General features: G+C 40.4%; 1 protein-coding gene across 1 annotated transcript in view; it reads right to left on the bottom strand.

Moving 5' to 3' along the window:
* The window catches only part of POU6F2 (POU class 6 homeobox 2), a 591,094-nt gene that overhangs the window by 457,719 nt on the left and 119,199 nt on the right, over positions 1 to 14,176 (bottom strand). The window contains exon 2 of the mRNA XM_060195767.1: positions 389 to 560. Within this exon, the coding sequence (XP_060051750.1) occupies positions 389 to 560 (172 nt within the window). The remainder of the gene's footprint in view (positions 1 to 388; positions 561 to 14,176) is intronic.

Here is a 14,176-nt window from a genome sequence, read left to right on the forward strand (position 1 = left end):
ATAGTTATTCAATAAATGTTAACCAGTTCTCACAATGACACTGATTTCCTGATTATCATCACTCTCTTCTTTTCTCAACTAATTTCTAGCGGGGGGGGGGCGCCTGGAGTAATATTGGACAGAGTTTTAAAAAAAAAAAAGAGCATCTAGGAAGTTCCTAGTTGGGAAAAAGTTTGAAGACATCCTACCAACCAGCAGGAACCAGCTTTGGAAGCTCAACACCTCCAAGAGGCGAATCTCCTTTTTCTTTTTCTAAATACTTCAAAGAAAATTGAATGAAAACCAGGAGGCGGAATAAGAAAAAATAAATAAATAAATAAAGGAGGGGTGTGGGTGGCTCTTCCGGACAACATGGCAAGGCTCAAATGAAATACCTAGACAGACTTACCGAAGAGCTTGCTGGGAGTGTCCTCGCTGTCATTTGATTCCACAGGCGCAAGCAGGGGTTCATTCAGCTCGCTGTCTGAAGTAGCAGCCGTGTCCTCACCTCTCAACTCCGCATTCATTTCACTCCGCACTGACAGCAAGGGCTTACTGACTTGTCCAGCTATCATTGGATCCTACGATGGGGGAAAAGAGTGAAGGGGAGGAAAAAAAAAAAGTGGCAGCTTTAGTGTGTGTGTCCTCTCTCTCCCTCTCTCTTCTCTCTCTCTTACACACACACACACACACACACACTCCCTCTCTCCTCTCTTATCTCTGGCTGCTCCCGCTGTTATTGCTGGCCGCAGTCAAGTGAAGAGCTATTACAGATCCGAGGAGTTCTCCATTACTCCCCACCCTATTAAAGCTCAACTAGCATGTGAGAGATTCAGGAGGCTTGGGATGGAAAAAGGAGAAAAAAAAAAAAAAACTTATTTGAAAGCAACCTAGCCAATGCAGCTTTAATTATGGCATGTGCTTTTGTGAAAATGTTTTTACACCTTGTTCTGTCTTTAATGCTGTAAGAAAAAAAGAAAAGAAAGAAAAAGAAAGAGAGAAAGAGAAAAGTGCCGGGTTTGTACTTCAGCAACATACAAAAAAGGAAGGTGCACCCTATGGAGGAACCCTGGGCTATTTTAAGAAGCTCTCTCCCTGGGGGAGAAGCAATTAAACCCTATCCAGAGAGCACAGAAAAGAGACAGAGAAAAGACTCCTCAATAGGCATTCAATCCAAGCATGGAGAGCCCTCATGTAAATTCTCGCAGCACCTTAGAAGTTGACTTCACTGGTCCCAGACTTGGAACTGAAACTGACCCCAAATCAAATAAGCATTTTCAAGCCAATAACACAGAGCAAAATATCTGGAAATTGATTGAAACATTTTAAAAAAGAAATTGGAAAAAAATACTTACAAACTGTGTTCAATAATTCAGATAGCTAGAGCATCATGGACCCAGAGCGTTAAAGAAAAGGAAAATAACAACAACACAACAACAACACAAGGAAATCACCTCCTCCAAGACCCAGCAAACTTTTGTCCCTAATAATTGCAATCTGCTTTTGTCTCCACTTCTTTATGAGGGCATTCTAGGACCAGAATCTTTTCCAAAGTAGCTTTCTTAGTCCCTTTGCACACTAAGCTACATCCTATTGGTCTGGCTGCAATATATTGATGGTGAAGGAAAAGTAAAAAGCAAGAAGTATCTCCCCCCCTTTTTTCCTGTTATCTGTGAGCTATTTATTGCCAAGTTCATGCCTAAATGGTTCCTGAGCAGGAAACAGGTGACCAGCTCAGGAGCAGGTGGGGCTAATGCTTTCCTGTCCCATCATTACATTGGTTGGAGTGTGGCTGTGGTTATTTTTTTAATGTATTCATGCCTGAAAAGTGAATTTGATATGACACATGATAATCTATGAAAATGTTAATCAATACAAATAGTTTAAGCTGTCATCAAATGCACTTCTTTAGTCAATACTCATACCACTGAAAACAATGTCACTGTCACCAGGGCTTAATTTGCACAGCACTTAAATATTGGACTCTGTGCATCAATGCACTTCATCTTCAAATACTGTATGTAGGTAAACACATTTTCTCCCTATTTAAGGCTGAGGCACTCAGCACGCATTTAGCTGAGCCGAATCCTCCCTTTTGAATACCTTGATAGGTCCACTGGAGGGCAAAATTAATACTTAATTGAATCTCACAGTCATCAAAATAATCAATACTTTTTTATTATTTATTCTTTACAGTCTGTTGACTGTTTCAAACCTCTGAGGGAATGGTGGAAAGGATTCATGGCTTTGAAACACTGTCATTTAACAAGGTAATTTTCTGTGGGGTATTAGGGGTTGTGAAACATATAATAAAACAAAAATGGTGGCTTATAATAGGAAGAAAGAAAAGAATTATATTTCTGCCATCTAACAAAACAGGATAAATAAAAAAATAAAAAATAAAAGGCAAGTGCAGAGAGAGAGAGCAAGAAAGGAGGGGGGTGAAGGAGAAAGAAAGACTGGCTTTTGAAGGGTTTTATCATATCAAGAGCAGAGGCGAGCTTTCATAATGCTGACATTTCTCATCCTGACAATCCTAAACAAGTGGAAAGGATGAGATCGCAGATATCATCTTTCATCACATTCCCCAGCTTAAGAACCAACATGACAGCTCTTCTCCCCTTTACACTGTTAATTACTAAATAAAATACTACTCTCTGTCAGCATCAGATTATTGCAGATAGCAACCACAAACAGTTCTCCATTGTTTTCTCCCTCTGAAAATGGTGATACCTTCCTTGAACTCTTTTAGAAAATAAATTAGGCATGTCTCACCCGTATTGTAAATATTTGAAATGTAATCAATGCAAATCAATGTGGTCGATTCACAGTGTTGTCAGTTTAAATTTGCTTGTGACAGATTAGCATTTCACTCATTGGGTTTGGTCTCTGGGATTCAGAGTGCTGAAAATTCCGGTGGGGGGGGGGGGAAGAGTGAGGCAGAGAGGGCTAATCTGAGGGGTAGGGGGAGAATGGGGAACCTGGTAAAGAGACACACAATTCTCAGAACTGCCCCCAAATTTCTTTCTTCTGAGAAAGAATGTATGTTTGCATTCAGCCAGGGCAATCTGACTGGGTAGGGAAGGGGATGCTGCTTTACTTCATGGTAATGAGTGTAATTCTCACAGGAAGTAAATAGTCCAGGTTTACTTATTTGTTTTGTTTTGTGCTGCCAGGGCCTCAAACATAAGCAATTTCACCATTTACAGACTGACCTTTTCATTCTTTTCACTTCAGACAGAGAAAGGCACAAAGAGAGGGAGACAGCACAGCTCAGAAACTCACCCCAGTCCTGTAGCACTTTCATTCAAGATGCCTGGGGTTTAAGCCAACCCAGGCCATGTTCATGGCCAGACACAAGTCCTGCTGTGTGAGCTATCTCTCAGTTCCAAGAGCCCAGGATTAAATCCCAGTACATTCTTTTAATTAAACAAAATGTATTTTACTTTTTTGTTCGTGTGATGATGTTTTTTTCTTTACAAAAAAACTTTTCTTCAGTTTTTTAGACAGAAAAGAGAAACCGAAACAGAGAGGTAGTAAGAAAAAACAGAAGGTATCACAGCGCCAAAATTTCCTCCAATGAGCTCCGTAGTGGGGGCCTGCGGGAACTGAAGTCACTCACATGACAAAGCAGGCACACTGTTCTCATGAGCTATCTCCCCGGCCCTGTTTTGCTTTTGTTTTCTTGTCTTCACTTTTGTTCTTGTTCTGCTTTTTCCATATTCTCTCTGTCATCGAAAGGAAAAGGTACGTATGACCCATGCCTGGGAATACCCATTCCCTATCTCTGCGCTGCTCACTTAAGCCTTTGTAAAAGGAAACATGTGTTGCAAACATGAGTTTAAAATGGCATTCACTACACTGATATGTCAGACATGATCCTTAATGTATCAGTGAATATATGGGTAGATTATCTACAAAAAAGAATATTCTACTCCTGCTTTATTGGTAAATAGTCAAACTGAGTCTCAAATCACACTGAAGAGCAAAATGCAACTGCCACATCCAAGTGCACTTAAATCTTTAAGACAGTCTAGTTGATGTGTGTAAAGCATGTACCAGCAGATAATGTGTGTGTGTGTGTGTGTGTGTGTGTGTGTATATATATATATTTTTTTTTTTCACTGACCATTACCTCTCCTTCAAATTGCTTTTATATACCTCGCACCTGACTCGGTTCTCAATTAGGGCCTCTCAGTGACTTCAGCACAGAACATTGAGGAGTGTGTCACTCAGGTACTCACCGGATTTTCACCTTACAAAGCACTGTATGTTTGCCACGACCCAGCTGTACCTCACATCCATATAGACACAGGACATAGTTAAACAGCAAACCCCCAGTGAGACAGAGAGCAGATAGCTTTTAATCACAGCTGCAGTCACTGGGGGGTCCATTTGAAAATGTGTCACAAGCAGTAACCACTAGTATTATAAGTGCTGGGGGAGTGGCTCTTTCAAGAAGCACACTGAGCTTGGAAGCCATCTCTCCCTGCCCAAAGCAATGGCAAGCCTTAAATCCTTTCTGCCAGAGTAAGGCAGAGTAAGGCCCTACATAGGTGCTTGCCAGAACAGAGGTGCAACTTCAGCATGCACAAGGTCCTCTCTGCAGCAGCGAACAGGAACAGAAATAGCTAGTGCAGGGAAAAGACAGTGTCTGTGAAATGTTCTTAAGCTGAAAGTCTGAAAGTGTCACTATGACAAAGAAACTGGAATTTCTCTGAAGTTTGTTAATTCCCAAACAAGAAAGTTTCTGAGGCAATATGGAATCGTGTCAAGTATGTGCAAGAATAGGACATGGCATATTCCAAGATAGGGCACTCAAAAGGTCATCAGAGACCCCGGAACCAGAGGGTGGAAAAGGATAAAGCAGAAGAAGCGGTTTTCATGACCAAAATCTCAGCAAAAGTCTCACCGTGTCCTACAAGGCAAAGATTGCAATCAATGTCAGAATACAGAGCAATTATTTAAATCCCCTTCAGGCATTGTTAAGAAAAAAAAATGATTCTCATTTATTGAATCCCATTACCACAAGACACTTCTGACACACACACACACACACACACACACACATATACATATTACATTTCTGATATACCTTATATCTTCCAAACTATGGAAGTTATTCACCCCAGTTTAAGGTGATTAGGACTGAAATTTAGAAACCTAACTGACTTAACCCTATGCCACACTGTCCATAAGTGAGGAAGCTCAATTTTGAATGATAATAGATTCCTCACCAAAGATCAGCATCTTTTGCTAATTCATAGTAGGCATCAGGTGTGTGGGGGGGAAAGACCCACAGATTTAGCAACCTATAGTTTCCCCCAAAACTAAAGCATGGACATGGACTGGGGGAGGGGGGTGGCACACCTGGTTAAACACACAAGTTCCAATGCACAAGGACCCAGGTTCAAGTCCCCAGTCCCCACCTGCAAGAGGAAAGCTTTGTGAGTAGTGAAGTAGGGCTGCAGGGGTCTCTCTGTCTCCTTTCCTCTCTATCTCCCCCTTCCCTCTTGATTTCTTTTCTTTCTTTCTTTCTTTCCTTTTTTTTTTTTTTTTTTTTTGCCTCTAGGGGCTTGGTGCCTACTATGAATCCACTGCTCTTGGAGGCTATTTTGCCACCCTTTTGATGCCCTTGTTATCATTGTTGTTATTGTTGTTGTTGGATAGGACAGAGAGAAATGGAGAGAGGAAGGAAAGACAGAGAGAGGGAGAGAAAGATAGATACCTGTAGACCTGTTTCACCACCTGTGAAGTGATTCCCCTGCAGGTGGGGAGCTGGGGACTTGAACTGGGATCCCTACTCCAGTCCTTGAGCTTAGTACCATGTGTGCTTAACCTGCAGTGCTACTGCCTGGCTCCCTCCCTCTTGATTCCTCTTGATTTCTGAGTGTTTCTATCCAATAAATAAAGATAAAAAAACAAAAAACTGAAGGATAGACTTTGTGTTGAACTTTGGATAACTTATTCCTGGAACATACTGTGTGTAGCATTTTCTGCCCTTGTAGGGAAAGAACCTGGAACAAAACACTTCACTATGACTGGGATGAAATTTGTGGAGTGGTAACAGTGCAGTGGAGAGACTATTAAATAGTGTCAGCTGTCTAGGCTTCTCGCTCACATATTTTGGTTTCCTCTGTACACAAATATAGCAGGTCACTTAGCAACTTTCATCCTCAGTTTTCTCATCTGGAAAATGAAAAGACTGGAGTAAAATATTATTTTTCAAAGTGCATTCCATGGAACATTTGTCTCATAAGACACTGTACAATAAAAGAGCTTTGAAATCATATCCACCCTGCCAACATCTATATCCAGCAGAAAAGCAATTACAGAAGCCAGACCTTCCACCTTCTACATCCCATAAAGAATTTCGGTCCATACTCCCAGAGGAATAAAGAATAGGAAAGCTTTCAATGGAGAGGACAGAAAAAGAATCTCTAGTGGTGAGAAATGTGTGGAATTGTACCCCTGTTACCTTATAGTCTTAATCATCATTATTAAATCACTAATTAAAAAATCTAAAAAATCATATCATATGAAAAACACAGCAGAAACGTCTGTCCAGGAAAGAAATCAGATCAACTCAGTCTACTGTAGCATTTCCCAAAAATCACTTGATTGTGGCGATCAATTTTCCCTACAATCTTCATCTTATTATCTAATTGATATAGTGGTTCTCAAACTCACTCTAGAGCAGGAGTAAGGAGCCATTTTTTTCCACAAGGGCTATATGAATATTTACAACATCATTCTCTGGCCACACAAAATCATCAACTTAGAAAGTAGCACTTAAGTTGCTATGAAAAAATATCTTCTCAATTTATTGAATGTTGAGTCCCTGCCTTGACAGAGACAAGGCAAATGATTTTAAGGACCATGAGGCCAGATGTTCCCCACCCCGACCTTAGAGTGTGACTTCTTATGTAATAATTAATGTAAATTAATGTGATTTGAAGCTCTAATATTTAACAATCCCACAGCAGGCTAGGAAAAGACTTTAACCCCACACCTCCCCAGTGTTTCTAACTTTCTTTTTTTTCTTTCTTCTTTTTGAAAATGAGTTATTATTTAGTTTTTTATTATCTTTATTTGCGTATTGGATAGAGAAAGTCAGAAACTGAGAGGAGGGAGAAGATAGACAGAGAGAGACCTGCAGCCCTGCTTCACCACTCATGAAACATCCCCCTGCAGGTGGGGGCTGGGTCTCGAACTAGGGTCCTTGTGCTTTGTAACATGTGTGCTCAACCAGGTGTGCCACAGCCCAGCCCCTGGTTTTCATTTTCTAATGCCTGACATTTTTCTCACTCCAGGGTTATCACTGGGGCTCGATGCCCGCACTACGAGTCCACTGCTCCTGGAGGCCATTTTTTTCCCTATTTTTGTTGCCCTTGTTGTTGTTATTCTTGTTATTGTTGTCATTGCTGCTGTTGTTGGATAGGACAGAGAATATTCTCATCATATTCAAATTCCTAATATCCTTTGATGTGATTTCTAAATAAAGATGTCACCGTATATTGCTGTTGTAAAACCCTTATTTAAAAACCAGATATAGGACACAGTGTGAAGAAAGAGACTTCACCTTGAACTTTTTTACTAGGTTGCTTTAAAATAATAACAGATAAAAAAAAAGATATGATTCAGGTAAAGGCCTTCGATGATTAAACAACAGAGTTTATGTAAGCACAATCATTCTCATTTTTATAGTCCGAGAAACTAGAAAAAGCAAGATTATTAACTCAGCAGAGCACCCGTATCCAGGGGTAGCCATGCGGCGCAAACACCCGCCGCCTCTCTGAACTGAGCTTGAACTAAACAGCACATGTTTATGCACATACAAACCAACAGTGAAGGCAGCAACCAGAATAAGCTCAAAGAAAATGTAAGTTAAGACAGACTTCAAAAATTAAGAAAGCAATTCATCTGACTAGGAATCAGCAGGTATGGCAAAGTTATACTTAGCAGGCATTTTCTAAATCTCAACAGAAAAAATTAGACTCCATTCAAAAAATAATTTATATTAGAAGCCCCCCATCCTTACCCCTGATACCACGTTTCAGTTTAGGAGAACAGCGTAAGCGAATGACCTTGAACTAATTAAAGATGCGAAGATGGCACTGTGTTTTCCATTTAATTTTTCCCAATGGAGACTAGGTAAAGATTTAAAAGCACAAATAATTAAGAAGATACTAGATATTGGTGGGCTTAGAGAAAGAAAACTTCACATGTGAATTGTGTAGACTTAGTCATGGAGAGGAGAATGTATTGAGGAATAAGTTCCCACAATATCATAAAGAAATTCTAGTGACACAGAGTTGGCTCAGTGATGAGTTCAGAAGATGACCTAGGGAGTTGGGCGGTAGGACAGCGGGTTAAGTGCAGGTGGCGCAAAGCACAAGGACCAGCATAAGAGCCCCCGGCTCCCCACCTGCAGGGGAGTCACTTCACAGGTGGTGAAGCAGGTCTGCAGGTGTCTGTCTTTCTCTCCTCTTCTCTGTCTTCCCCTCCTCTCCCCATTTCTCTCTGTCCTACCCAACAACAGCAACAGCAATGATAACAATGATAAACAACAGGGGGAACAAAAGGGGGGCCTCCAGGGGCAGTAGATTCATAGTGCAGGCACAGAGACCCAGCAATAACCCTGGAGACAAAAAAAAAAAAGGCCAAAAAATTATGATTTTCTTTTTTTACCATTCAACTTCTCTTCTTTCTATCAACTATTTCAAGAAGATGTTCAACTTATTTTTGGAAATAAGAGCACAGTTTATACTTTAATGAGGTTTCTCCCCTTACTCAAAAGTGTATAGTTGAAAATTATTAAAATAATTACAACTTTGCCCAGAAAAACCACACACTTCTTAACAAATACTCAGACAGAAATTTTCACTAGAAGGGGCAGGGCAGGCACAGATTTGTTTGAGCACACATATTATGGTGCACAAGGACCCGAGTTCAAACCTCAGTCCCCACATGTTGGAGGAAAGCCAGACAAGCAGTACTGTGGATGTCTCTCTTCCTAGCTCTCTCTCTTCCCTGTGATTTCTCTGTTTGGATCCAAAAATACATAAATAAATCAAATAAAAAGATTTTAAGGAAATAAATTTGTACTAGAGTCAACTTAATTGTAAAACTTTAAACATTCATACATTTGATTATCACACACTAGACTTTCGGAGCAAAATGTTGAGCTTAGCCTTAATTTCCTTTCTCAACTCGGGATTCCCAGTGATTGCCTGTTTCTCCATCACCCCACTTACCAGTGTTGGCTGAAATATTGTGTGATCCTATACTCTTATTAGAGACAAAGAAGCAGAAAGGGAGAGAGAAAAACAGACCATGACACAAGGTTTCTGTTAGTGAGTAGAGGCTAGACTCAAACCCAAGATGCTCATGGTAGAGCAGCTCACCAAGTGAGCAATCTCCCCAGTCCTAATGCTATACTTAGCTAAAATGAGTGTTTTGTGGAAATCAAGCAGGGTGTTGAAAATTCAGAACAATTCTTGGCTTAGAGAGTAAAGTGCTAAAGGACTTCAGGAGAGTCGTGGACATTCCTGATTTAGTGTAAAAGCATATGCTTGACCACACACACACACACCTGCATCTCTTCTATCTTGATTTCCATATCAACTGGGCATTATATATCTTGTGAGGGAATCTTATGGAACACAAGTGTGGTACTATACAGATAATGCTTATAAATAAATAGAATATTCTCCACTTTACTATTTCACATATGGCATCCAGTTGGCTGTGGAATATTTTTTCTCTACATGTCATTAGTATGGAACAGTAACATACATGCCTCAATGGGTACACCACCACCCAAACCCTCAGATCTTATTTTCATTATAACTGGTTAGTAAGTTAGTGGAATGTAGCTATCCCTCACTGATCTTGAGCCATTACTGACTACTGCTATCTACTAAAAGAAAGAACCTGATAGTTGTTCATATGAGCTTTATTCACAATAGAAAAAACTTGGAAACAACCAAAATGCCCTTGGACAAATAGCTGGATGAAAAAAAGTTATTTAAAAAAGTTATAGAACATGCAATAATGAAAAGATGATATTGGGACAAAGTGGATGGAACTGGAGTAAATGATGCTTAGGGAAGCAAGTAAGGAGGCGAAGGACAGCTACAGAGTGGATTTGTTCATATGCAGAACACAGAGAATTAAACATACAAATAAGGGGGAAAATGTCAACCTATGTCTCTAAGACTGTGGGAGAACTACAATGGTTATCTGTATGAGTGAGGATGGGAACACTGATATCTGGTGACGGAAGTGGTGGTGGTGGTGGAGAGACAATACTGTAAACCAATACTCAATAAAGCTCTAATCTGTGGTGAGAGTAGATTGTTATGTGGAAAACTGAGAAATGTTACATATGTACAAACTATTGTATTTTTCTGTTGACTGTAAACCATTAACCCACCACAATAAAACAAATAAATAAATAAAATTCTAAAAGAATGAGGAGGAGAAGGAAAGAAAGAAAAGTGAGAGAGAGGGAGAGAGGGAGGGAAGGAGAGGGAAAGGGGGAGAGAGGAAGAGAGGGAGAGAGGGAGAGGGGGAGAGGGGGAGAGAAAGAGAGAGAGAAAGGGAGAGAGGGAGAAGGAGAGAGAAGGGAGAAGAGGGAGAGAGGGGGGAGGGGGAGAGAAGGGAGAGCGAGAGAAAGAGAGAGAGGAAGAGGGATAGGGAAGGGGGGAGAGAGAGAGAGGGAGAGGGGAGAGAGAGAGAGAGAGAGAGAGAGAAGCTAGGTTAGGTCATGTGCAAGACAACCTGGTCTACTGAATGGCTACAGGCAGATGCATGCTGTCCATAATGCAGAGCATGCTATTCACTAACGTGAAATTGAGTCTAGAGTCCTGGTTCAGAAAATGCCTTGGAGAATGCACATAATTCGCTCTTTCAACAGTGTTCTATATATTTTTAATTTATTTATTGGGGGAATAATGGTTTGCAGTTAGCAGTCAAATACAATAGTTTGTACACATGTAACATTTCTCAGATTTCTACATTTTCATTCAACCCCCACTAGGTCCGCCTCTGCCATCATGTCCCAGAATCTGGAAAATGCTCAATATTTTACTCAAGTAGACTGAATTAAAGTGCATGTCCAGAAATATCTTGAAAAGATACAAGAAAGCAAAACAAAGTATCTAATTTTCTTTGGTGTTGGAAGATGGTGTTTCATACAAGACTTCCTGTGAGGATACAATTTGAACTGCTTGCTTCCTGTCTCTGATGAACCTTGAGTAGAGTACAATTCCCTTCTCCCTTGTCAACTACCACCTAAGTAGTCTTTGCCTCTCTCCCAAGTTCCTCCATGAAATCTTTGTCCTCTTAAATATGATTATTTAGCTAGAGATGACTCTAGCTAAAGATTAGAGCTCCTTCATGTCTGCGGTTCCTGATTTCAACTTCAGACAATGCCTGTACTGGAGTGGGGCGTTGGCTCTCTCCTCTTTGCCCCATGTGAAACTCTCTGTCTCTCATCTACAATTAATAAAATAAATAAATAAAAATACTAAAGCCCCAGGTTGTGCTGCAGAGAATTGAAATACAAATATGCAAATAAAAGAATCAAATATCTCAACAGTCAAAGAGGAGTTGGCCAAGTGACCAAGTTCTGAACTTTCATAGAATATCTAGTGTGCAGTGAAGCATGACTCATCTATAGTTTTATCTTGAATCTCTAGCCGTTCTTTCTCCCAAGAGGTTAAATGGCTGCATGGTAGATGCTTCATGTATACTTATCTGGGAAGAAAGGGAGACACTAGTATTGACAACCTAATAGCCCCATCAATTCAATTTCTGCTGCCTTTGTGAAAAAAACATCGATAAAAGTTCAATCGAGACTCATCTAGATCTGGTCTTTTGGTAATGGGGTTATACAGCAGTATTGACATGGTGTATACATACCCTATATTCATACATTCTTTATAATATGATGGATTCAACAGAGTTAAGAGTTTCATTGAATACAATTCAAGTTAAAGTGAATTTGCATTTCTTTATTTCAATATAGTTATTTAGACTTTACGCAGAAAAAAGCATCTGATCTCTCTCCTAAAATAAGTTTACATTTAATATCTTATAATTCTAACAGAGATAATGAACTAATTTGCTCATTTGTAAATATGATCTCAGTATTGAGCATGGCTAAGTGAATGGCATAGTTGTTCTGTAGTATCAGAATTTTCAAACAGACACTGAATGAGAAGTTTTACTGAGCTGCTGTGAGGACCCAAAATGAGGACAAAAGAAAGCCAAAGTGTCCTCTCCTGGCTTCAAACACCATTTACCTCCTCTGATCTATTCTGCATGGAGTCTTCCATGAAACAGTTGAAAGCATTTTACAGTTATTGCTGGTTTTTTGTTTGTTTTTTGTGGATTTTTTAAATTTTTATTTATAAAAAGGAAACACTGACAAAACCATAGGATAAGAGGGGTACAACCCCACACAATTCCAACCACTAGAACTCTGAATCCCCTCCCCTCCCCTATTCTTTATCCCTCTGGGAGTATGGACCCAAGGTCATTGTGGGATGCAGAAGGTGGAAGGTCTGGCTTCTGTAATTGCTTCCCCGCTGAACATGGGCATTGACAGGTCGATTCATACTCCCAGTCTGTCTCCCTCTTTCCTTAGTGGGGCAGGGCTCTGGGGAAGCAGGGATCCAGGACACATTTGGTGGGGTCATCTGCCCAGGGAAGTCTGATTGGAATCATGTTAGCATCTGGAACCTGGTAGCTGAAAAAAAAAGTTAACATACAAAGCCAAACAAATTGCCGACTAATCATGAACCGAAAGCCTGGAATAGTGCAGATGAAGAGTGGAGAGGGGGGGCTCCGTTTTCTAGATAGTTAGTAGTCCTATTTTAATTATATTCCAAAGAGCTCATGACTATACCAGATTTTTGTTTTGTTTTGTTTTTTCCTAAACCCAACATCTGTATGCAGTTGGATCCAAGTTATTGTCTAGGGAGATTATGTCATGGCTGGAAAAAGGACCAGAAAGCTGGATCAGGGGAGAGAGTAGCTCCCAGATATGGGAAAGGTATATAAATATTGTTGACTGTAAACCCCATCGATTTGATCTGATCCGGGGCCCATATTCAGCTTAGGAGCCTGTGTGACCTCTGCATCCCTGTAGATCTAAGCTCACATTCTGTGATAATGAGTAGGAACGTTCTAAGCTGCCCCCATTTCAGGACCCATCCAGAGCACTGCTTAGCTCTGACTTCCGTAGTGCTAGGGACTGAATTTGGACCTTTGGTGCCTCAGGCATGAGAATCTTTTTTCATTGCCATTATGCTATCTTCCCAGTCCAAGTGTCACAGTTCTACCCATACTGTATGTTCACAGTGTATCACAGATGTAACTAAATGATAAATTCTTAGGCATCGAACTCTGTGCTGAGACAGCTAAGTCTTTTCCAGACAGATATGTCTTGAATTCTCAGTACTAGCCAATGTGATACAAAATAGGTTCTCAACAAATGTACCATAACTAATTGACTGTGAGGAAAGGAGAAAGAAAAGAAAAAAGAGAGGGAAAAAAGGAAAGCTAAGAGCAAAGACTGTCCTTTGCTGATATTTTTTAATAGTTTAAAAGTACATTCATGCTGAGTCGGGTGGTAGTGCAGTGGGTTAAGCACACGTGGCACAAAGCGCAAGGACCAGCATAAGGATCCTGGTTCGAGCCCCCGGCTCCCCACCTGCAGGGGAGTCACTTCACAATTGGTGAAGCAGGTCTGCAGGTGTCTGTCTGTCTCTCCCTCTCTCTGTCTTTCCCTCCTCTCTCCATTTCTCTCTGTCCTATCCAAAACAATGACATCAATAACTACAATGATAAAACAAGGGCAACAAAAGGAAATAAAGTTTAAAAAAAGGTTTTTTTAAAAAGTCCATTCATGGGGCTGAAGACATAGCCCAGCAGTTGTATAACTGTGCAGCCATGTACACGACCCAGGTCCAGGCAGTGACACCACATGGGAAGGGCAACGGAAACAGAAAAAGCCTCAGTACTGTGCTACTAGGTTATTTTTCTATATAAATGAATATATAAACAAAAATTGACCCAGAAAGTTAGATCAAGTCACATATGTGCATGCATGAGGTCTCAGTTTCCCTCAACGTAAAATAAAATAAATAAATAAATAAAAAGACACTTACTCATATCTGCAATTATA

This window comes from Erinaceus europaeus, chromosome 8 (genome assembly GCF_950295315.1).
Source record: "Erinaceus europaeus chromosome 8, mEriEur2.1, whole genome shotgun sequence".
In the NCBI taxonomy this organism is placed as follows: Eukaryota; Metazoa; Chordata; class Mammalia; order Eulipotyphla; family Erinaceidae; genus Erinaceus; species Erinaceus europaeus.